Consider the following 26,456-nt stretch of genomic DNA (forward strand, 5'->3'; position numbering starts at 1 on the left):
CCCATTTACAGAGGCGGGAGTCCTCATCGCAGTTTCAATTCCAGGTTCTTTTAAGTGTGAATAATAACAAACAAATGATAGTTTAAATTCTAACATGAGTCATTTTTGTGCAACGACTACAATGACGTTTAATACTTTAAGCCTTCTCTTTTTAATTATATTCTTTGACTTAGTTTTCTCAAACCAGGACCCTACCTTGGAGCTTTTCTCAAGTGTGGTAAATTTACTTTTCAAATAAATCAAAATATTTCTCCCCTCTCTGCACATACAAGAAAAGACATGAAGAACATGCATGTTAAAAATAAAACCAGACACCTTTTATAACATCTTTTATCTATTAAAAGGAACAACAAGAAGAAATCCTGAAAGTAAATTACCACAGCCCCAGGGCACACATTGTCAAACTACTCTTCAGGAGGTAAAACCTGTTGACTTTCTCTTTCTGTGTTCAGAGTCTTTCTGCCAGCTCAGAGCTGAAGAATGTGAGGAATGGCTTCAAGCTCTTCTTCAAGGCTAAACGCAAAGGCAATGAAATTATCTCCTTGCTGCTACATGCTCATATTCCACAGAGAGATGATAAGAAGTCAGTGAACCCGTTTAGAAATGTAGTTACTGAGAACAAACCGTGGTGTCCTCGGAGCACGAGGCGATGCAGTAGTCGTTGAAGGGATTCCATTTGATGTCCAACACGTTTCCTCTGTGGCCTGAAACTCTGGGATGATGAGGGTCCACCTTCCCTGTCTGATAGACAAAATACATTCAAATGAAGAACATGTAAACTAATTGGGAAAAGTCTGAAGGTTTATTTTCTGATATAGTGTCATTACTGGTTGCTAGATATGCAGCTACAGCAAGGTACTAAGATTAGTTTCTTAGAATTGGAAAATAGCTATTCTAACTGCTGCTAATACTATTAAAAACTGTAAACCAACAGGTCTTTACCCTCAAACTTAAAAAAGGTATGGTCTGTTTTATTTAGGCTGTGCAGAAACAGAAATGTAAAACCAAAAATGGCTGGTTGCTGAAAACACAGTTAAGAAAAGAGGGTGAGCGATAGCACAGCTGTGAATTAGATGTATTAAACATTGCATTCTCATTATGACAGAAGATACTTCACAAAACAAAAACAAACAAGCAAACTTCCAGTTAACCCTGCAGGAAGGTGCCCGATTTAGTTTGAATGCAGCTGAAACCAAGCTTCAAGGACGTTCCAGTTCATCGTTCCTGTCTCAACACGGGGCATGTCAATCTGTTGAGATTAAGGAGACGTATCCCTGCTCGAACGCACTGGGAAACTCTTCCAATAAAGCAGCTCAACCTGAAGGTGTATTCCCACTAAGTGTTTATGACACATGCTCTGGTAGTCAATGATCCTCACACAAGGCAGAAGACAGTCGCTAAAGATTTTCTGCCCCAACACGACTGTAATTATGCTGTTTGTACGAACAGAACCTTCCTCGTACTGACACACACGCCTGCAGGCTGGATTACTGTACAGGCGAGGTGTTGCAAAAAAAATTACCTGCGCTGGAAGCAAACCTTCACAAGAACATAGCACATATTGTTCCCATATTCATGCCTGGCAACTACTTTCTTCGTAGAACAATAGCTTTATCTGTAAGCACACACACAAAGATGAGACGTAAAAGAGACTTAGTGAGGGTGGAGGTGCAGAAGTTTCACCTTTTTGAGAAGTTCAAAGGAGGGGGAGAAAGGAGGGCTAAAGATGAGTTATGTCATTCCTGAGCTGGTATGCAATCTCTGCCCATGCCAGGCGGACGGTGATATTTCACCGAGACGTTTTATAAAGATGAAGGCAGATGGAGAAAAAGGGAAAAGAAGGACGAGTTTGTTGAACTGTCTTTGGCTGTAAATCTCACCAGCACAGGAGAGAGGAGGTCTGACAGTTTATTTGAGAGATGACTGTTGTTACCGATTACACCAGTGAATGTGATAAAAGGCATAAATAGTGTCCAGAAGAGTGTTTGATTAATAGTGTTTTAGATAAGGTTGGTAAAAGGGGGGAGATAAAGGAGAATAATGAGGAGGGGAAAAAAGACCACATGCAATGTTTAGGTTGTGGTGGATGAGTTGTCAGGGGATTACTGCTATTCAGTGATGCTTTTGGCTCCACTGTTGCAGTCCAATTTATAATCTGAGAGGAGAGCTGTCTGTTCCAGGTGTACTGCAAGTGCAGGAGCAAAGAGAAGGAGACGGGAAGTGTGACAAGGTACACTGACCAGGCAGCAGCCGAAACTGAGTCCAACATAGACAAAAAGATGTTGTAAAACTCTGAATATAATTTGCCAGTGCTTGAACTTATCACTTCTTTTCTAATACTACAACTCTGATGTATAAACAGCTCGTGATGTTTTTTGAGAAGGTGCCCAGACAGAATTACTGAAGAGTTCCTTTAGTTACATTTTTTATAGTTAATAAGAAGACTCCTCAAGAAACAGGCAATAATATCTTGTGCTGAGCTGTCTTTCAGTAAAAAGAATTTTAATGAACTTTAAGTTAAAAAACTTCTCCAACTCTATTAAGTGCAAATTATTTTGTGTTTTAGTAAGAGAACCTTTAACAAGGCACTTTATTTGCATGTAACACAGGACACCGTCCATTTTCATTTTTACAATGTACTTTATATACACCAAACAAAAGCTTGTCTTGGTTTCATGCTGATGCTCAAGGATGTCATCTACTGGATCCAAAAGTTGCATATTCTTCCTTTAAACCATGACACAATCAGCACAAAATCATAATTCACTAAGACTTAATCATATGCATAATAAGTTGTAGCTCACGCTTAAACGAATTAGAATTGTGAAAGTAGAATTCATGGCAAGGCTGGCATTTTAGGATGTGCTTGATTTTATTTCAAATTAAAATCCCTTCCATCAGAAGGAAAAGCACCAGACCTAATGAATAGTTTTCCCCTGTTGAAAAGAAATATATCTTATATCATTTTGAGCAGAGCATGCATCAATTTAAAACCCAACATCAGCTGTTTGAAACCTGCCATTAAGGTGGAGGTTACTCACATGATGGATAGACAGGACCAGGAAAGCTCCTCCCCCGGCACACTCAGTGATGACCGCCAGGAAACGAGGGTTAGCAGCACAGAAGTTGTTGTCCTGGACACTTCGTGTGATTGGCACACCATCGTAGCAGCTCTCTTTGGAGGCAGTCTTACCGAACACGTGGCGAAACTTGGAGCTGCGGTACTGAGGACGCCATGTCATCTGAGGGATGAGAGAGGGAGTGAGAGAAGAGGGGGTGTCAGTCAAGGAGAATCCTCCAAGTTAAGTCTTGTGGAGTCTTTTGCTTTAGACCAGGAATACATTTTGGTGTCCTACAAGATATTATTACAGGCCCACTTTGATTCCCACGATCACTGATGAAGCGTTTAGCCTGTTCCTTCCCCTTCACACAAGGAATGCTTGAACTTAATTAAATTGTATAAAAAGTCATGCGACAAAAAGAAATGTAAAAGGTCATGGCTAAAATATTCGAAACTTTATATTATATATTTATATACAAACTTTATATCAGGTCAACCTGCATCTGATAAGCATCCAAGGTATTCAGTAACTCACAGCATCAAGTGTCTTTAAAAATGACTCTTTATGCATTTCAAAGCTTCTAAAATTTTAAGATGAATAAATCTAAAATAAACTCAATAGACAGCTGCCCTTTCTGCATCCTTAAACCAACCTTGAGTTGAGTAGTTTTGAATATTATGACAAATAATTGCTGAAAACAATTACAGAAACAAACACTTTTGGTTGGCTCAAAGATAACATGAAAGATAATATCTTTTATATTTTTTAATAATAACTGGATGTAAATGATCACTGATGTCATTACTTATTTTTCCTAATTGGTGCAATTGCCAGTGCTAAACGTGATTTAATAATATTTGTATTTCTAAAAAGATGGCTTTTTTTTATAATCAGTGAATTTGATTCTCAGTTCTTTGTTAATATATCTCCACAAGTCAATTTAACATTTTTGAGTCAGAGAAGTTGTTTTCAGGATGCAACTCAAATAAACATTTATGGATTCAATAATATAAGATTTTTTTTAAATCAGAGAGAAAATACTATGACTTCCCAAAGCCGGAGCCTGTTTTTAGCAGCTTTTCTTGAACCAGTCGATGTATATGTCATTACTTTGAGAGATAAGTGGTTCTGGTCCTCTGGGACAAGGCCCGGCCAGCCAGCATGTCTGCTCTGCTACTCTGTCTGGCTCTCTGCCTGCCTGCTGCATGGTCATTACTTATGAATTAGGGGAGGTTGATGGACAAGATGTTAAGGCACAAAAGAAAAATGGGACCTAAACAACAATGTGTCATAGAAGACACAGATAGAAAATATGTGAAGTACTGGATGAAAATATGGCGAAGCAGTACAATGACAACAACGGGAGGCACAAAACCAATGACAATATTCTGCTTTTAAGAAAGCACATGTCCCCTAAAAACCATTTTATTATTCTCATGATTTAGACTCAAAGTCCATTCAAATATTGGCTAAATAAACAGTGACATAGCAGTGAAGTCAAAATACCAGCTTTTTGGTAAGCAGGATGCCTGTGTCTGCAGCTCTGATGCAGGCGATCTGCAGCCAGACTGTCTTGCAGATTGGAGGAAAAATCGGTGGAAAAGAAAAAAGGTAAATCTTAAAGTAAGTCTCTGGGACAGTGACTATATCCATGCCTCCATTAACTCTCTCCTCACTCTGCTTCTACCCTGAGGCTGTCAAAAGAAACATTACCCTTACATACAGGAATGTTTTCACCATAGACTGTAAATAAACATGGACTAAGCCTTAGTGTCAAAACAGACAGTTATATTAAATTTCATATCCTGTACAGTGTGTGCCGATAAAGACAGCTATTCTGATCAATTCTGACCCGGCTGTTAAAATACCGGTATATGTTTCTGTTCAAAAACAGGCAGTTTTTAAAGGGGTCCATATGAAACCTTCTGGGCTTCTGCCGTTAACCTCAAGTGGACAGTAAAGGAACTGCAGGTGTTTGCACATCTGCTTCGACTTCATCTTTCACAACAGGAGTTGACCATTTGGTTTGTACACCAGAATTTCATAAGAAAAGGACATTTCTTTAAGGCAGACCAACAGTCCAAAATCCAAACACATTTACTCCATTTTAATGACAGACACAAAACAAAAACTAGAACAAACATTTTATATGCCTAGAAGTCAACAGTGATGCTAGCCACATGGCTATATTACTAAAGCTAACCGCTAACAGCATACTAACCTTTTAACATTGACTGACAAACAATGAAACAAACGAAATAAAAGTTGAACCTGATTAGGTAGCGAGATTAAAGTTTAATAAATAACCAAAGTTATAACAATAAAAGTGAAATAGTGCCAGGTCTACACAGGAAGAAGTTCACCTTTAAACCAAGTAGCCTACATGCCTGTGTAGTGATTAGGGTTGCTGATAAGTCAGTCCATCTTATTGTGTATACTCAAACGTCTTGATTTGAATCTGCCTTTTTAGACTCTAATGCTAACTGCTTGGGAAACAAAACAAATACACCCTAACCCTGAGTGGAATCTAACTTTGAACCCAACACACCAAAATTATCTGCTAACCTGCTTTATGGTAATACATTTAATAACATTTTTTACCTCATCAACCAGTCTGTGTACATTTTTGTTAAAGGAGGGACCAAACTGCTTGTTAAGCTACATGGTCTTGTAAACTGGAGCACATCTGGGTTGATGTAATCAGCATTCATGTGCTGCTGACGCTTACAAGACCAGAGAGAGACGTTTCCAGGGCTGAAAGCTAAGGCAACTTGTCACATCTGAAGCAGGTTGTAATCAGGCCATTGGCAGCTTCTTCTCTGCTGCGATTTGCAGCAGGTTACACAGCAGGCTGCATGTTGGACGGCCTGTCACAGAACTGATGACGAAAAACACTATTTGGGCTATTTTTACACTGGTTTCTTGCTGATCAAAAGACAGCCAGGCACGTCCACTGACAGCGGGAAAAAAAACATTTTTATTAACAAAGCCTTTACCACAGGCTTTATGTCTGCTAAAAAAAAACGTGTAGTCGTTTTGTCAGAGGGAAATTTATTTTAGTCTGTGACCAGTGAGTCACAACAGCGTCTGCAATAAGGGGGCTGTAAAAGCAGTCATAAAACTAAACTGAAAACACAGATATGACTTTAACAAAAGATATATTATACATCTGGTGTGCTTGGGTAGAGATTTCATGTGAGTCTATACCTGTATATTGACCTACGTATTTCACCTATTTTTCCACCTACAGGCCGTCTTTTAAGCACCTCATAACTCATAAACGTGTATGCTAGCAGCCACTCCTCTCAGCAGTGCTGAAGGAGAGGAAGGAGTTCAAAGTTTGCTTACTTGTGCAAGATCTCAGTTACTTTAGCAGCACTGGGCCTGAAGCTATAAGCAGAAGGAAACCTATAATCCTCACACCCTAACCACCCTAACCACTCTATCAATACCTGTCACTGGTTGTCTGCAAGGACTTTTGTCCCTCTCTTTTTATTACAAACTTCATCTAAAATCTGCTACCTATAAAACAAAAAGCATGCAGCAGCCTTGCCTTCGCAATCTGCACTTAGGATAAGACGTAATGTTTTGTAAACGCTCCAGATGAAATTCAAGACCAGGAATGTACAGGTGTGAACACATGCCATACCAGTGTGGTAAGAGAGTTTAAGTGTGTACACATATTCATTGTGTGTGTGTGTGTGTGTGTGTGTGTGTGTGTGTTTGTCTGAATGAGAACCTTGACCCTTTGATATGACACACAAACCAGAGCTTACAACCTGTCACAACCTCTGTCTGTAACAGGATAAGAGCCAAACAGGTAATCCAATAACTACTTTAATGCTACAGTGTATACATGTGAATGAGTGTGTCAGTCTGTGAGTGTGTGTGTGTTTGTGTGGACTACTTTCTGTCTCTCTTTGAGCTTTGTCCATGCATGTTAAAAAAAAAAGCTGTCAAGAGTCTCTGCTCATTTGCTTTTATCTGTGCAGTAATTAACTAAGATAAAAACACTTTTTTTTTTGTTTGCTTTTTTAGCATTTTTAGCATTCATGTTAAATAACAGATGCAGACTGTAGCTCTCATTATGGGTGTATAGCAATAACTATTCAAGCTAGAGGCAACAACTCTTTCTATATACATTGTTTTTTTCTTTGTAATCACAATCCTCTCTCTCTCTCTCTCTCTCTCTCTCTCTCTTGTAGTGATCAATGGAATGGATGAAAATCTCCAGCAGCATTAGAAAGTAAACTTCACTTGATATGACATCCCAGTATACAGTATGTCTGTATCTACACATTACTACTAGAGTCAAACATACATGTCTTCACTATAATAATTCTGTCAGTTTTTCTTTTAAAGGCTTTGAGACACTTTGGCATTTACACTTCCACATTCAGATCTCCACATCAGCTCACAATAAACCTTTATTCTATGGCCCTGTTTTACATGCATATGAATTTTTGAGCGAGACAAAAGTGACTTAATGATTAACGTAAAAAGCAGTCTGGCTGGTGAGCTGTGGAGGATATGAGTGACAACAACAGACTCCTGTTTTGATGAACGCTTTGCTACTGGATCTACCATAAAATAGTTATTCTGGAGAATAAAGACATTTTTTTGTCCAGAGGTTTTCTGTCTCTTGTCATTGCATCTTTGAATCTGTAAGCAATGGTGAAAATGATAGATGAGAAATGCTAGAGTCCCATTTCATTTCATTTCAATGTATTCTACCATTCAGCAGTTTAATTATTCATCTAAGTCTTTTTTCAGTCTTCTTCATAGACTAAGGCCGTCCGTTCTATTAGTAATAACATCATTGTGCTAATCAAATGAGCTGCTAAGACTAGGAAAGTGACTAAGTACAAAACCAGCCAGGTAAGAAACACTTCCTGTATTTTATGGTCTCACACTTCTCTTGGCAGCTCTGCTCTATAATCTATGGACAAAAATAGCTAAGAGGACCATTGCAGTACAATGATGAAACAGAAAACACATTAAAACTGAAGCATCTATTGAAGCTTCATGAGGAGTAGGTATAGCTTTAAATTAGCTTTGGAAGCGTTCTATTAGCTCTCCATTATCGAATGTGCACACATCCGGTGTCCTCCAGTGACTAAAGAACATCCATAAGTCATGGGCAAGACAACACACAATAAATCATGGATCTGCTTACATACAGAGAGGAACAGTCCATGTGATGTTTGCTTATCTTTTACAGCAGAAACATTTGCGACTAGGGATTTTGCTCACATAATAACACACCATACTTTCTAAAATACCATCGATGTTTGAGCCTTTTTTCTTTTCAGCAAAATGTGCCAATGCACTCCAATAATGCATATCAAGTTTTCCCAAACTTAAGTAAGCTGCACTGGATCAAAGTTAACAAGTCTAATTACCTGTCTACTGACATGCTTTGGTTCGAACCATAAAAAACTGATGAAGTCGTGTTGAGCGTTCATGCTCTCACACAGGTTCATAAACTTTAAGATGTTACCAGGCTGTGTTGGTGTCTTTAAGGTCTGACGCTACTCTAAATAGCATCTGTGGCCAGGGATGAAATGACTGGGACCATGGTAGTTGATGATGATGTCATTTTCAATGTTGTGGAACGACTTTGGTTTCATAGTTACGTTTTTTTTCTCTCATCAGCAAAAAATAGAAAATACTTCCACGCTTGTGGCAGCGAATTTTTTTTCCAAGTTTAAGTAACCAGACCATTAACTAAAATGAGCAGGAGTTAGGTCTGTGTAAAACATTTTGGAAACATTTTTTTTTGCACAGATTCAGGCAAAGAGCTTGTTGGAAGAGAGATTTTTGTTTCATCTTGTTCAAGCCTGTCTCAAGCACATGCATGCTGACTGACTTTGAATCCCCCGAGGGAAAAAGTGAGCTCACACAGACACAAACAAGCAACCACACAGAAGCCAAAGACATTCGTGGACAGAGGTTACAAAGAGAAAATAACAGAACACTGAGTTGCATTTCCGCCGGCGTGGGACATTAAGGCAAGAAATCTAGGAAGAAGACAGAGTGAGGGAGTGACACAGAGCAAAGAGAGAGAGTTAAAGTAGGAGTTCAGCAGCACTCACCCTGCCGAGTGAGTCGTCACCTGCACGAGAAGAAGGAGAAGGTCCTTGAGTGAGAAAAAGTTTTGATGTCCTCTGAATGGCAAGACAAAAAAAAAGTACAAAATAGTTTAAAGTTCCCTGAAGAAAGGCCCACAAAAAAATATGGGTCCTTTATCTCAAGCACATGGATCCAGAACACCCACCCACACACACTCCAACATGCATTCAGACACACACACACACACACAGTCAAAAATCTTCTTCCTATCCTGTCCAAGCTTCTTTTTCTTCTTGGATGTGCTCAGCTCTCACAGACAGTCAAAAGGAGACACAGAGTGGGTGTGTGTGCAGCATGAAGCCCGGTGCGTGTGTGAACAAGCAGGGGGAGAGCGCAGGAGTGTGTACACTCCCTGAGAGGGAGGTGACTGCAAGGAGAGAGAGAGAGAGAGAGAGAGAGAGAAGGGGGGGGAGAGAGCAGGTAATCACTCTCTCTCCTCCTCAGAGTGCCGCTCCCTGTCTCTCCTCTCTGTTTGCTCAATCAGGACTTCTTTCTCACTCTTTAAGGAGAAGAAGGAGCACTCCTTCCCTGTTGCTTATTAACAAATAACCTCCTCGTCAGATGTTTTATTGAACTAAATTTATACCCAGACATTTATCTTCTCTGTATCTTTTTCCGTCATCATAAAAGTCTGATGGAATTTTATCCAAGGTAATTTAAAGTTCTGTTTATCAGGCATCCAAACGGCTTGTGAAAAAAGAAAATCCATTCAATTAGTTTGAAGTGTTTGGATTGCTTGATTTTTCAAATCACTGTTCAAAACCTGGAGATGTTTTCAAAATTACATATACAATGGATTCATAATATGGTTTAGCGGCAATGACAAAGAAGAGCAGCCAGCCATTCTTCTAAAGGTGGAGCCAGTAAATGGTTGGTGAGTTTGTTTTTGTTTTTTTAGAGAGAAAAAAGCCTGAAATGATTCAAACTTTATTTTCTCTCCTGAAGAGACCAACCATTTAAACTGAGGAAGCAGTGATTTCCTGTTTTGTACTCCCAAGTTGGGGTTTATTTCCACAAATGTGTTGACATTTCCCACAATGCTTTCTCAATATATAGATTTTTTATTTGAGGTGGAAATCACAGTTACACTTCACGAATCAGATGCATTGTTTGAATGAAAACAAATCCTCATAGAGCGTCTCTGACTGATGAGTGAATAGGTATTTCTTAACTCCAAATTCCCAGTTTGTATTTGACTCTTTATGGTTTACCAGCACAGACTCCAACTCAAACACATTTCCACCAGTGTTCAAACTGACTTTCATGTGTTTCGTTGGTTGATAGACCCTTGAAAACTTCAGCTACATATACAGTATTCCAAGGGTGCTCGGAGTGACTTCTGGTTTGTTGCACATCAGACCATTATTTCTCCCTCTGTGATATCGCTGGCTAACAGTCAGTGAAAATGAAGTGAACACTAACTTTAACATATGCACAGAGTCTGGTAATACGATTTGAAGGAGGTCATTTCACTTTAAGCTTGATTATCGAAAACAATGGTACTCACTGTATCTTTACATTCATCCAAAAATGCACAAAATTGCAGTTGTTTAGAATGAAAGTTATTCATTTTCTACTACACATAAGGACAGTAATATTTCACCAAATATAGCCTCATCCCTCTCAAACCATCTGTCATCTGTGAAGTTCACTCTGACACCCTTCAGACTCCTCAGAACAACGAAATGGGAGTCAAAGCAAAAAGGTGAAACCTGCACTCATTTTCAAATAGATAGATTGTTTGGCAGAAAGCCCAGCAGCTAGAAGATCCACTTCAACACGCACATGACTTCAGCTGGACCGTGGTGCAATCACTCAAAGTAAACTGAGGCATTACGTAACGCAGCGTTAGCACCACAGGCTAGGAGAGGCTAATGGGTCGATAAGTGAAAAAAAACTGGCCACTCATAACTGGCCTTCACGCGGTCAATCAGGGAGAGACGCTGAAGGGCTGATCAATCGTTACTGCACAAACGTGCACGCCTGCACGCCAGCTGTAAAGTATTCAGATTATCATGACTGATCCTGAGCTTACACAAAAAAAGGTTTCTCTTTTATATACTTTTGGGCTTTTTGCATTTATTTGATAGGACAGTGGATAGAGTTGGAAATCCGGAGAGAGTTGGGGATGATATGCTGGAAAGAGGCTGAGAGTCGGACTTAAACCTGAGCCGCCGGTTTAGGGGACAAAGCCTCTGTGCGTGGGGCGCGACCTCCTGCTAGGCCATCTGCACCCCTATTTGTTGTGCTTTAAGTCTAAAATGTGTCTCCTGTTTTCTACCTTCACTGACACGCATATACAAAGGAGTGTGACCTGCTTTCCACCCGGTATCAATAAAGATTGGATTGAAAATTGAATAAAGTAATCCATGTAAAGTTGATACACTACACTTCACCATTAATGTACAAAAAGACCTTAAGATTTTAACATTTGTGACCAAAATAACAATTTTCAAAGCCAATATGGAAAAAAGCCTAACTTGTTGAGAGTTGAAGGAGTTTCAAGGTATCGACATGTATTCATGGTCATTATGATAAGAGACTAAAGAGTTCATCAATTATTGTGTAAGCATACTCTCTTAAATCTTGCTGTTTGTATGCATTCACACAAGTAAACACTGCTGATAAAGCTGACCACAAACGCATCCTCCTCCTCAAATACACAACACAGTCCAACGTTCACACACGGCCTCTGAGATAACACCCAGGACACACAATCTAATGTGTACTAGGCAGATCTTGGCTCTACTGAATTTTCTAAACACACATTACTCAGATACCCACAATTTTCTTTGGTTCAGTAACTTGAGTCTTTTGTTGAACATCAGTTACGCGTTTCCCATTGACGACATCATGGCTGGACATCCAGGTATATATAGAACTGCCCAAGGTTTAACTACGCTCAACATTAACATTTTTTTTCTTTTCAATCCGCATAAGATCGATAAACTAAACAGATGATCTACACTCGCTTTATACCAGTCATGTGTAGTTCCTGTATGCTCTGCAGGTAGAGGAAGAGAGACAGAGTGAGACACGTCCGCTGATACATTCTTGCTAAAATGTATTAACTATGGTACAATGTCTCATGGTAAATATGAACAAAATCATGTGAGAGAATTTTTTTTAAATGTGAGTTTAGATGTTTTGGTGAAATGAGGAGGGTATTGTATTTATTTGTTTTTCAAATTACATCCAATCAAACCCTGTCTCCCACCTCCCTCATTGCCAGAGACAATGTATTCTGTGGCAAACACTGCAGGGATACACCAAACATCTACACGTAAGCCTGTATAAGTCACATTTTAACAAATGAATTAAAAACATGTATTTACATGTGTATTTCCCTTAAAACTGTATACAAACCACATATCAAAACATTTGAAATCCACTTTTTGTTTGTTTCATTACTTGTATAATTTACCTGGGTGAAGGATTTGGTTCCAGCAGTGAGCTTGCATTACCCAAAAACAGATGCATAGCCCTGAAGAGACACACTACTATTTCACATCAGACAGCTGTAATCAGGATTTTACCAGTTTTAATTTTCCCAAGCAGTTTGTCCTGGAGAGAAGTAGACATCTGGGATCATTTTTCAGCTGTTGAAAGCTTGTGATAAGTGACAGAATCTTTACCTCAAAACAAGCTGAGCACAAATGATCTAAGCTAGTGTGTATCACATTATCCCAGGCTGATAGTTATTATTGGACCAACTCTAAAAAAAAATGTAAGGGTAATTTTCAGACACTTTGAAGTTTACACCCAGCAGTTGCAGTGTTCCTTCATTTCTATGTGTACAATGATGCAGCCCAAAACAGAATTACAGATTTCTCACTGTCAAAATGTAATACAGTAAGTGTAATCCGACCAAACAGTGCACACAATGTTCTCTACAGACACACAGACGTTATTGACCAGTGTCATCCTGTATACACTCCTCAAATTGACAGCTTTAAGTTATAGACTCTCTTCTGGCAGCTTAAACGCTCCACTTGTATTTAAACACATACTTATTTTCCTTGTGTTCAGCTCTTGGCTCAGGGATTGAGTCTTGGCGTTTCCAGGGATCATTATCAATAAGGACAGGGCAGGAGTCCTAAAAGCCTGTGACTCCTTCTAAAGAGCTCAAACCACAAGGCTCGCTCTCTAATCACAGGTCACACACAGACTAATAGCTGGCTACAGTGAGAAAATGACACAACAGAGACACAATGACCTTCCCTTGTCATTGCTGATAACCTGCCCAACTGTGTTTTGACTGTAAAACACCTGGTTTCAGTGCCAAGAACCATCCTGTGTCTCAGTCTGGATTCTTCCTAAATTCTGTAAAGGTTTCCTAAAGATTTTACAGCATTTTTTTAAATGGACAGATGTTCAAACAGTGCAGTCCTATTCAATTATCTCTTTGCAGGTGCATTCAATAACTGAATAAGTCATCAGGAGTCATTAGTACAGTGTAAACAGAAACCACCACAAAGACTGATTTCTCTTCGTCATTCATATCGCAAATAAATGTCTGAATGACTTCATGCTCTACATTCACTTATTAACGCAATAGTATGCCAGTACTGAGCAGGACTTTGCATGTAAAACCAATGGCAAGCTCTTTTTATTTTCACCTTTCGTTTGCATGTTGTTTGACGCTCTGTTTTTGTTGCTTGGCTGTGCAAATGAGGAGCTCCACCTGCCTAAAAAACAGGAAAGATACTCATTCCTGAGTCATTACACAGTCAGCAAGTGAAAGCGTTCACAAGATTCACACAGCAGGTATATAAGTGATTTGAACCAATAAGAGACAAAAGACAATATCTAACACACTGTGATGCCTTTTTTTTATCCAAACGGATCTAAACATATTTGATACCTTTTTAAATGTTGTGAGAATCACATCATTTGTATTATATGACACTTTTAGATCAAGCCAGGAAAAGTCAGATTTTAAATTATTTTAAGTTTGCAAAGCTTTGCTAACAGGCAGTAAATTTTGCTAAATTATAACACAATTAACTATCCCTTAAATGCTTTGTGCAGTTATAACCACATTTTTAAGGCAAGGAAAAGATGGTTCATGTTTACATGTAGGTATATTTGGTGGACGTTATAGGTACAATGGTAGATTTGCTCTTATGTTGCTCTAGCATCTTCTCACTCGAAGTCTCTGTCTTTCTGTTCATAAGTGTGCAGGACGTCTTTCGCATAACACAAAGACCATTCAGCTGAATGTATCTTTCCTTGATAGTTCACTTGATGGTTGCACTTGGGTTGTCACCAGATGAAGGAAAACTCCTGTGCAGTCTAAAGTGAACGAATGTCCAACATTTTGGTTTAACTCAGGACACTTGTGGTTAAGATCTGTTTTTTTTTTTGTCTAAAGCTGGTAAAGAACCTGATTGCCCAACAGAAAGCAGGCCAACTCTGTGTCCTTGGCTAAAAGCCAACCCAAGGTTCACCTTTTTAGAAGAGGCTTCATCTGCTCGGCATTTCGCCTCACTATCATCTGACTTTGTTCAGAGATGATTGAGCAGCATTACTTTAGTATAAACACATCTCTATTTAATGTGAAGAGACCAACAGCCTGAGCTTTTAATAGAAGGTTTTAAGATAAGTATCAATGTTGTTACTTGTTGTAAAAAGTGATTGACTATCTTGAAGTAAAGGATTGCAGCAACACAACCCCTAAAACAAAATGAAGAAACATGAGGATTAATGAAGGTTTAGCTTGGACTGAATCCTGCTCATGTGTCTCAACAAGTAATGGAATGACTGAGTATACTGATACAATCACTAGTTACATCTTTGGCAGCTTAGTCACTGCGTACAATTGTCTCTACTTGCAAAATGTTTTCTTAAATTTCAAGAAGCAGGAGAGACTTAAATGTCAGTAGTCAGGCCTGAATGAAGAGTGATCCATTTAGAGAAATCACAAACAGAAAGGTGATGACAATCAGCAGATGTAAAATGACATGGAGCACAAAGAATTTGATTCGATGGTCAAAAGTCATCTTAAAAATATTTGGCTGACATCATAAAAGAGATATATTTCATCACCCTGACCGCTAAGGTACATCATGTGCTTGTGATGTCAACCGTTAGCTTAAATGTTACATGACTCACATGTTAGCATGCCTGTTCTTTCATGTTTCCCCTATCTGCATTAGCACAGCTGTTTGAAACAGATCCCAATCTGTGATATCACAGCCTTACCACCTGATTACATCAACTTTGGCAGCAGTAGACACTTTGTACAGCCAATAATCCCAAAATCCACATCCAAGAAACAATTCAGGGAAAATCCATTTCACTTTATTTGAAGTTCGAGAATAAAATGTAAATTAAAATCTATTGTTGAACCCTACTTTGTTCTCACACGTAAGCTTTACACCATTATATTACGTCTATATTGTAACCATTATAGACATATGAATTAAATCTTTCAGAAAAGTAAATTATGTCTGGAGCACTACAAGCAAAGTCCGTGTTTGATGAGCTCGCTGGAAACCAAATCAATGCCTTTGTTGGCTTACAGTAAGAGAGTCCAGCCCGAAGACGCGTTGTACGGAGATTGTTTTACACTGAGCACATAATCATGGCTTTATAGAGGGACGGTTTAGAATAAAACCAACATTTGTTTGCAGGTAGAGCTCAAATTGACATTTGTAAATTGTATACTCGGGTAATTTTTAAATGACATGATAAACCAACAGATGCTTTGCTAAGCCCTGACCAGCCTAGTTACTGTTGCTATGCTAGTCAATAGTTCCATTCTGTCTCACCTTTGCAGCTATTGAAGGTGAAAACATCACTAGATTTACAACTTTAGTTTTGAGTACATTTCTTTAAAACCGAGTTCTTTTTTCCCCTCAAAAGTAGACCGAAGCAGGATTTTTATTTCCAGCTTGTGACTGTTAATTTGCCTAGCAGAAATAACTACCATATTTTATTATCTCAAGAGCTAGCGAGAATGAATTAACTGGCAATGTTGGTGAGTACAACACCAACAAGCCAACTTGAAAATTCAAAGAAAGAAGAGCACAAAACCGAGACAATTGTATCTCTTAACCAGTGATCATGAAACTAAGTTAATCTCCCCTTTGCTTCAGCGGTAACTTATTAATGAGCTTTATCATAGCGTTTATTTGTGATTTATTTTTGTATTTCTATGTTTGGCTGCTCGTTGTCTGTCTGAAACTCTGTTACTGCTTGTTTTGTCCAGGACACTCTTAAATTTGAAAGATTCTAAAGATTTTTAACCTCAAAGAGTTTCTCTTTCTGGTTAAATAAAGGTTAAATAAATAAAAATAAAAAAAACTTAATATTAAAATTAATATGGCAGCCTATAATGCTCATTAACATGAGACATTAACATTTTCCGGTAATGTATTAAAGCTGGACAAGCTGTCTGTGTTGAATTTGTGTTTCTGATTTCTCAGTGTTCTACTACACTGTCGCAGTAACAACTTACCTCTTATCCAGTCTAGTCCCATCACTTTTATTGTGTTTTTTTAAAGGCTAACATTCTTCTAATTATGTCAAATAAACGCACCTGCTCCCACCAGTTTAGTGTACCTTTGCTTTTTTTTTTTTAAGTGTCATAATGGCAAAAAACAGACATTAAAAGATGAATAAATCTGATCACACACACATTTATAAATAAACTGTAGGGCACAGAACATAGAAAAAGATCACCCACTACATCATATAAGGTAATTGTAGATCATGTCACAGCATAGAGGCAAGAGTGTGTCTCAGGTCTAAGCCTCTCAAGGGTTTTTTGTTATCTTGTATTAATTACTATAAGCACAGCTGCTGTGCAGATTGCTCTTTCAGCACACGCTCCTGAATCAATTTCAGTCAATGTTTAGCATCAAAGAGAAGAATGGAAAGGGAAAAATGTTCAATTGCAAAAAAGGACTGTGGTTTGATGCTCTAAAATTAGTTCACAAAGCAGGAATTAAAATAGCAAAGGGAGTAATTGTATTGCTGAATTAACTGTGTTAAATATTCGTAATGAATATTAAATGATAGATTGGCTGAAAGACAATTAATTATTTAGCAAAAGCAATGAGCTTGTTCCTGGGAGCAGACCAATTAAGTCCCAGGGATCCTTATCACCTGAAATAAAACAGTGTCAGTGAGCCACACCAGCTACAGAAAGGCCATCCATCCCTACATACTAACCATAGTAACTGTCGTCAAGGTGAGTTTCACTTTCTGAGACTCAGGGGATTAGCTAGCCTTTTTATAGGCTCAGTCTCTTTGTAAACAATACACAGACAGCGCATTGCAGTAGTGCACGCCCTGCTCGGGGAGGCTATCGCTAATCAGATCACCTCCATTAGCTAACTGTATTAACGTACTGTGATACTAAACACACTGAATCTGCAGCACACTGACTGTCCACTGTCTGCACGCCTCTGTGACATCTTAAGCTGTAGATACTTTGAAGAGTATATATAAAGTATGGCTCAAAACTGAACTGAAGGTCAATTATTATTCTACATCAAAGAAATGATTCTGGAAAGTTGAATGTGAGGCTAGAAGCTCAGCTAGCTCAATGAGAAAGAAAGGCAGCATCTAACATTGGTTTTAAACTTAAAGCACCAAGGTCTTTAAGCTAAATGCTAACATCAACTTGCATGACAATTAGAACTTTTGGTGTTTAAAAGGATGAATGTAAGTTAATTGAAAAATGTTTTATCATTTTGGAAAAATGGAAATTAACACAACGTAAGCTGGAAAAGCCTGTTTGCAGTTGCAGTTGTTTAGCTGTAAAGTTAAATTATGGACATAAAAACATTTGTCCTGATGATGGTAAATTGAAAGTTATTTTAAGACACAAGAAAACAAAAAAAAATTGCAGAAATGCCAACATTTGAAAATGATTACTTAACACAAAATAATGCTCGTTTGCAGTTGAACCTGAAGTAAAGAAGAGAAAATATAATTATACATTAGTGAAGTGAAACGCCAAGCAGATAAAGCTTGTTCGAAAACAAGGATGAACCTTGGGTTGGCTTTAATTCGCACACACGGAGTTAACCGCCGTTCTGGTGGACAGGCCGATGCCAAACAGCACAGGGTAGCTAGCTAAATTCTTGTTTTTCCATAACAACAAAAGTAATACTCTTAGATAGTAAGCAGTTAACATTGACATCAAGTCCTGCAATGGGCGTGCGCTTCTGGCGGGGATAAGCCCAGATGGGCCCAGTTTGAAAGTTGTGTTTACAAGCTGCAACCAACATTTCTACTGACTCTACCTGTAAAGTTTATACAAAATGTATTACAAATCTGAAGAAATTACAGAGTCCTCATATGAAGGCTCTTGTACTACATGTCTAAGCATTTACTGTAACTCTTGTTGAGTCTAATTTAAAAAACATACACAGTTGTTTCTTATCTTGTCAGGGAACAAACATACATTAGTTTCGACAGCATTTTAAACAAGGTACAACCATTAGGGCTACTTTAAGGCTCAGGGATCAATATGGTGAACAAACAAGCACACTCAAACACACACACACACACACACACACACACACACACACACACACACACACACACACACACACACACACACACACACACACACACACACACACACACACACACACACACACACACACACACACACACACACACACACACACACACACACACACACACACACACTCTGTGTAAGTGGACATCTACTTCTCTTCATTAATAATGAATCAAACTCTGCTGACCCATCTGCTTCACTGTGAAAACCATGTGGATTCAACAAACAACAAAAAGCCATCACGCTGAAACACAGCTACTAAAATAAACCCATCCTGTCAAAAATCTGTCTCAAGGTTCCAAAAATAAAAGATCTGTTACCGCGGTTACTAATCCAAGAATTGCCAGATTCCCCTAAATTTTCTTTTTTAAATGAAATACAATTTTGCTTAATTAACTTAATCTGAGAAGGTGAAAATAAACCAACCCTTTAAGAAACCTGAAGTCAATATAAATACCACTTTCAAAAGTTCTCCTATGAACACATATAGGAAAGTGACAACATTCAAAACAGATAGGACATTAGCAGAACATTCAGACTGAAAATATGAGAAAAATATACAATCAGCTGCAACATTTTTCTTTACTACATTCATTTTTCTTTAGTAGTGCTTTAAAAGTAAATATGATTTCCATAAAGCCAATCCAAGGAAACGAGACAAAACCCCTTTTTATAGTTTTTTATGAACGTGCCATGTTCATCCATAAAGGATCTACATACTTCAAAATGATCAAATATACGGATACATAGGATTAGCAGTAAAACATAAACTGACATTAGCTACTTTTCAAAAGTCGCAAGGTATTTAAAGTATGTATATTTTAGAGCAAAATCTGGGGCTAACAGTGTAATGTTTTAAACCTTTCGTTACTCTAGTTTATGAAAGGAGTCTTAAGGTTTCCTGTGGTCTTGACATCGACACCTCCAGCCTGAAAAAAACTTGTACAAGAGCAAATCCATGGACTCTCTGTGTTTTTTTACCGTAATCCCCCTCCCTCTTTGGCCCACGTGGGAGCAGCAGCAGATAATCCTCCACCAGTCGGACAGCTGTCATGTCAGAAGCGTGCAGGATGACCTGATCTGAGTGACAGTGATGTAACCCAACAAGAGGGGCCACAGACTGCAAATACAAACAGGCCTTCTGAAGCTTTTGTTCAAAAAAAGTCATTAGGCTTTTCTGTGTAAATGAACTCACCCTGCAGGGACACAAACAGCAGGAGCTGGTGGTCTTTAGACGGTGTGTGTTTTTGTGTGTGACAATAACACTGAGAGGTTCTCTGGCACATGCAGAATCACTGGTTACATAAGAGCATTTTAGGATTTCCAAACCATTGTCAGGACATGTACAGTAATCATCCTTAACATCCACCAGCAGATTGGTGCCTCAAACCCGCACACTCCAATGTGGATGATTGCTTTGAGTCAGTTTGGTTTCTGCCTCCATTGAATCGAGCATCATATTATAAATCACACTTCAACATCTGCAGATCAGCAGCACAAAATCTAAGAGAACTGCTCAGAGAAGAATCTTTGCCTGGAGACTGTGCAATTCTTTACAAAATATCAAGGCAAAAGATGTTAGAGGTGTTGAGATATTTTAGTCATGGTAGTGGAGCATCTTTGTCTTGCACAACCATTCCACTTATTGAATTTATGAAGGGAAAATCCTTTTATTTTACACAATTTGATCATATTTGATTTTTTATTCTTGGAAGCAATTAAAGACTTGCTTGTATCAAAATAATCAGCAGTCACAGACCTTAAAATTGAGCATAAATATGACCAACTATGACACAGATGTCAACAGCATGATCCATAGAAGTGTCGAGATGCTGCGAGGCGGAGCTGTCTGTACGCCATCAAGGCATCAGGAACAGTTAGGATTCTGCTTAAAGGGATACTTCACCCATTTACATGAAGCTGTGTATCATTAGAAACATGGTAGTAGTGTTGAAGGGTCGTGAATCCAGCCCTCATTTTGCCCTGAGACGAGAAAAATGTGTTTTTCTTTGCTTGAAAGTTTTCTTCATGTGATGCAAAAAGCGTCATATTGCATCACATGAAGAAAACTTCCTTCCTTTTCTAATGATACACAGCTTCATGTAAATGGGTGAAGTATCCCTTCAAGAGCTACTGTCTTTGATTCAATGTGCTAATGTGAGATGTCATAAAAAAAACCATCCCTACTACCCACAATTTTGTGATTTAAATACAAGAAAATACGAAAAAAAAGTTTATGACAACTGTCATGTTTAGTCTGATGGGCTGGTTTCAAAGTTCAAAGAACCCCTCAGCTTTATTGTTGAATAAAAACTATGTGATGAGTAAAAGCTCCAGACCAGCTGTAGTTGGACCCAGAGATTTGTCATAACTTTAATTACTGATCAACCTGCCATTTGTTTGAGCTTTGTAAGACACATCCTGCTCATTTTTATTATTTGTTTCCAACAGACTTAAACACTACAGTGGCAGTGCAAAGTGCAGTTGCAGAGTAAACAACGGCTGGCTTCAGAGGTAATCAAAGCACACTGTGTGTCTAGAATACAGGGCACACCTCCTGTTATTTGTGGATCACTTTATTGCGCATAAGCAGCATGACAGAGGGGAACTCTTCAGAAGAATTATGTTAGACCTCATGTTTGAGGTCCTGTTTGTACAAAAGCATGCATTCACTTCCTTACAGTTATTACAGCAGCTGGGACTTTGTTACTACCTGTTACAAGTTTCAAATGGAAAATTAGCAATAAAACAACCTTAGAAAATCTGCCTCAAGATTGTGAAGAAGTCAGCCTCGGCATAGCAAACTACACAAGTCTAAGGGTTGGAAAAAGTGGGACAATCTCAGATATGTGTTAACAGTCTGTCTGATAAGATGCCAAAGATAAAAGGGAGCATTTTACAGCCAAACATGAAAGTGCAGAGCATATTTCACTCGAGACAAAGTCGAAGTAAACGGCAACAAAGTACAGTGTCTTAAAATAACTCAAAAACCTCATTAAAACATGTCTAGAGACCTTGAAGCTGTGTGAAGGCGGCTGTAAGGGGCACAGGGTTTTTGTTTTCTGTCTACGAGTTCTTGGTTTCTCACAAGTAGATGTGATGAAAACTCATTAAGGTAATGCTCATTTTGGCAGGAGTTTGCCATTAGCTAGATGACAGGCCGACTAGGAGAGATGTAGAGCTGGCCCGACACCTCTACACTCAAGTCCAACAGTCACAACTCCACTTATCACAGCCCTTAAACTCAGGAGGCATTTCTGTCAAGCCTGACACAATTCAGGTTAATGAATGAAATATTCAACATTACTACAGCACACTAATATTTACACTTCACTGTGTAACTACTTACATTACACTACAGACCAGTTTCTTTTGACGTTGCAATTATGGGAAGGAAGCTATGCAGTTACAGCTGTTACACTGCTGTGTCACAGGGTCTTATAGGGGCTATAGCACATCTTCATTACATCACTGCTTTTCAACACGTCATCCGAAAAGATCGTAAAAATCCAAAAGGTCATACTGCAAGCAAAAAGTTCAGATACGTTTTTTCCCCCCGCTAAGTTAGCTTTAAAATGTAGCTAATAGTGTTAGCAACAATATCACAACTAACTGCAGTTCATTAGAGATGTACGCCTTTCCTGTCATATCAAGTGAAGTCATCAAACTGTAATGTGAGCTATCTAGTGATGGTTAATATCTCACCTTTGAACTTTATGCAGTTGTGCAGTCTTAAATTCATAAAAACAAAGCATCAAAGTTAAACTAATTATGTCCTATCTTTAGCACTGTTGTTATCGCACATACGTCAGTGGCTTCCAGCTTAAAAGAAACTAAATACTAAGCGTATGAGCACTGAACTCACATCAATAATGGACAAACATGTACGCTTTCTGAATATGAAACACTCATACTAAGTCATGAAATTAAGGTTATTTTTATTTCCACCTTTAGGCAGCAATGATAGCCTAGCGGTCGTGCTGTGCGCCCCCTGCACAGAGGCTACAGTTCTTGTCACAGCAGCCGTGGGTTCAGAATTTGACCTTGGCCCTTTGCTGCATGTCATCCCTCACTCTCTCCTATCAACTGTTCCTGTTTCTCTTCAGCTGTCCTATCTAATAAAGGCAAAAAGGCCCAGAAAAATAACTCGTATGCTCATGAGTTTCAGCTAACAATAACAAACAAGAGCCAGAGAATATAACTACATTAAAATCACTTTGGTAAAGTAATAATCTTCATACACAAAATTATATGAAAACAAAGAAAGAAAGTCTATTATCAGCACTTGTAGTTCTTGAGTTATTGGCCTGACCAGTAAGGGAAACATCAAACCAGCTACGTCACCCCTGTGAACGTGATGCCACACTGCAGGATAGGACTGGCAAACAGTCCTCCATTTCTCCCACTGTTCCACATGTGCTGACCATTAGACTCAGCTCATTAAACACAGAGCTCTCAAACTACTTTTTCTTTTGTCTTAAGCTTGTTGACATCCATTCAGACAAAAGTGAGTGATAACAATGGATCCAAACCATCTGGTGATGTGGAGGACAAGCAGAATACAGCCACCTGCAGGGCAAAAATAATAGATTTCACTTGTAACTAATGAGGTGTTTGTAGCATGAAGTGGGTGAGTACAATGCAGTGTTTTGGGAACATTAATTGCTTTTTTACTTCTACTGTTTAACCTGTAGGAGTTACTTTCACATGGTACAAGAAGAAATGTGGCTGTAAATATACTTTAAAGATAATAAACACCTTCATTTTTGGCATTAAGTTAAGTTAGGAGTTGCGAGTATGCAGTTATAAGGATTACTTTTCTTCTGTCACACATTAAGTCATCAATCCTTTCAGTACTTGTTGTACTTATATATACATATATAACTAGTTTTTCCTGATGACACCATGTTTTAGATTAAATCTTTAGAATGAGCGATTTCTCAACATAGATGGGGATAACTTAAAGGGATACTTCACCCATTTACATGAAGCTGTGTATCATTAGAAACATGGTAGTAGTGTTGAAGGGTCGTGAATCCAGCCCTCATGTTGCCCTGAGACGAGAAAAATGTGTTTTTCTTTGCTTGAAAGTTTTCTTCATGTGATGCAAAAAGCGTCATATTGCATCACATGAAGAAAACTTCCAGCAAAATGAGGGCTGGGTTCATGACCATTCAACACTACTTCCATGTTTCTAATGATACAAAGCTTCATGCAAATGGTGAAGTATCCCTTTAAAAGGAACCTCTCAGAAAAACCAGCAGTCGTTTTATTTGCGGAGCTGAAATTATAAGTCAAGTCTAACAGCCATAACAAATCATCGGATCATTAACTCTTCCCCCTAAATTACTGATCATTTCATCTTGGTACCAAAATAAAAATAGAAGCACATTGAGGAAGTTTTTTTCCAAAGAAATTATAGTACTCAGCAGTAAGCAGAGAAAACTTTGACATTCAAGAAGCTGAAGCTACTTTTTGGGCGCATGTCCAGCTCTCCATTTTAATCTGACAACGTTTCAGAGCTATATAAAACTCTTGACATAGTTCACTTGTTTCGTGTTAAATATAAACTTCGAACAAGTGCTTTTAAAGATGTTTCTGCTCATTGGTGTCATATAGAGCAGTTTTAGGTGAGATGTGGAACAACTGCTTATATTACATGATATGGAACTGAGCTGAGTTTTTCCTCATGAAACGCTCATCCTGAAGGTTACACCTGCAGGGGCTGCAACCACACAGACCTGAGAAGTTGCTTCAGCGCCTGTGTAGAAAATAATGCTTCAAGAAATGTGATTTTGACGGGTTTCAGTAGAAACAGCATTGTTACTCTCAGGAGTTTGATAACCCCATGGAGCTCATGGGGATGTTTTTAACGTGCAAAGAAAGACATGCAAATCAACCTTCATGCAGCCAACTGCTGGATCCCCTTCACATATACACAACATGAGCTGTGAGGTTTTTGGAGGGTGTGGAGCCGCATGGCAGAGCTGCAGTTCGGAGCCACGCTGTGAGTTTAAAACCGCCTCAAATCAAACTGTCCTACTTTCACTGTGGATTTAATCCCCAACCCAGCATGTCCACGACCACGTCTGCAGACTTGGCAGAAAGCTACATGAGTTTTACTCTGACGTAAACTCACCTTCGTGACGGTCATATGTTGCAGAACGCGTCGGCAGGTGGTGGTAGTTTTTCCCCTGAAGAGGACTGAAGTGGAGCTGATGGTGAAGCTGCCGGGTGGTGGTGACGAGTCGCGTTATGACATCAGTGTTTTTTGCATAGTTGTCATTTATAAGCCATGATGCAAGGCTCGACCTTCAGGGTCCCAAGAAGAGGAACAAAATAAAGAGATATCAGAAGCTCAGAGACATAGCATGTCCCTCCTCCTGCAAGCGACGCAGAGTCACCATGTGAAGAAAAAAAAAAACAAGTGCCCGAGCACTAGGAGGAGGAGGAGGATGATGAAGAGAGATGCGAGTACAGGATGCGACGAGAGAAGAGGGGGAGGGAGGGAGGAGAGGGGCGAGGCTACGAAGGGTGAATTTTCAAGGGGGAAATGTAGCATCAAAGGATGATTAAAAATAGCTCATAATCCAACAAGACTATGTAAAGCCGTACACACAAACATGCAGTATCCCCTGCACAAGTTTTCCGAGTGTAAATTTCTCATTAACACGTCTCGTTGTCTATAATGTATGCTTGATTATTTTGTCTGGAACTAAAGAAAAGAAAAATCCGATTTGTGTTAAAACTTGAACATTTTTTGGCAGATTCTATAAAAGTACAAGCCGAAAAAATGTATTTTTAAAAATTAGATACAGAATATTTGAAGTTATTTTCTTTCTTTTTTTTTCTTTGAAGTTGAAGAATATTCAGCACAATATGTAAATATTTGTAGTTTGGTGCCTGTCGTTATTTGAGACTATCTGTCGCCCCCCAGTGTTGATATGGAGTCATCACAGCAGGGACTCAGAAGGTACTGTATGCGTTATGTTGTTTAACATTAATTATCTTTATTACTCAGACTGCATTATGGCTGGTATTAAAACGTTTCTTCTGTTGAAGCTTCAACACAGTCACATAGACTTGGACGATAAAAGCAATAAATCAGTTCTATAATTTCCTTACGACATACTGAATGATCTTTAAAACTACTCAAGATGGTGAGAATCAAAATTTTTGTAATTTCTATTTAACAGAACGAATAACAACCTTGAGAGGTCTGTCTGTGTCATCTGTGCTACAGAGGTTCTGTTTTGACAGCAGTACGGCTTACATTTTAGGACATCCTCAGGTCTCAGACGAAGGTGTCAGACCTCAGACGAAAAAGCATCAGTTCTCAGGAAAACCTCCGTCGGGTGTCAGACCTCAGACTAAACGTACAGCAGATCATTCATGTTTACTTAGTTGCAAATCTTCTGTTGTTTTGGTTTTACAAACTTTAGAAATCGAGGCTTCGAGGCAAATTAAGGACCGCCTGCCTTGTCAAACGATGAGGCAGTGAGAAAAAAACATCAGCTTCACACGTACACTCAAGGAAGTGCAGGGTTTTTTTTTCTGATAAAACTGATTCATTGACAGTCCTGGGACAAACAGTCAACCATACATAAACACTACAAGGATATCTGCAGAAGTTGGATGTTTAAAGCGACAAGGGGTCTGCTCACATAATCAAAGGCTTTGAAAAAAAAAGTGTTTGGACTTTGCCATCAAATGGCTTACATTAA

The 26,456-nt window shown here is 38.8% G+C and overlaps 1 protein-coding gene across 3 annotated transcripts in view; it reads right to left on the minus strand.

Annotated features, from left to right (window-relative positions):
* coro2aa (coronin 2Aa) overlaps positions 1-25,388 on the minus strand; it is a 33,292-nt gene extending 7,904 nt beyond the window's left edge. The window contains exons 1-4 of one of the 3 annotated variants that reach the window (XM_079337378.1): positions 24,872-25,388; positions 9,158-9,177; positions 3,042-3,242; positions 625-741 (exon numbers count right to left, since the gene is read on the minus strand). In XM_079337378.1, coding sequence (XP_079193504.1) covers positions 625-741; positions 3,042-3,242 — 318 coding nt within the window. In that variant the 5' untranslated portion in view covers positions 9,158-9,177; positions 24,872-25,388. Of the gene's footprint in view, positions 1-624; positions 742-3,041; positions 3,243-9,157; positions 9,499-24,871 lie in introns of those variants that run through there. The other 2 variants (XM_079337376.1, XM_079337377.1) reach the window with 2 other exon arrangements.
* Positions 25,389-26,456: the final 1,068 nt, after the last annotated feature.

The sequence above is a fragment of the Symphodus melops genome (assembly GCF_947650265.1).
Source record: "Symphodus melops genome assembly, chromosome: 2".
Classification (NCBI taxonomy): domain Eukaryota; kingdom Metazoa; phylum Chordata; class Actinopteri; order Labriformes; family Labridae; genus Symphodus; species Symphodus melops.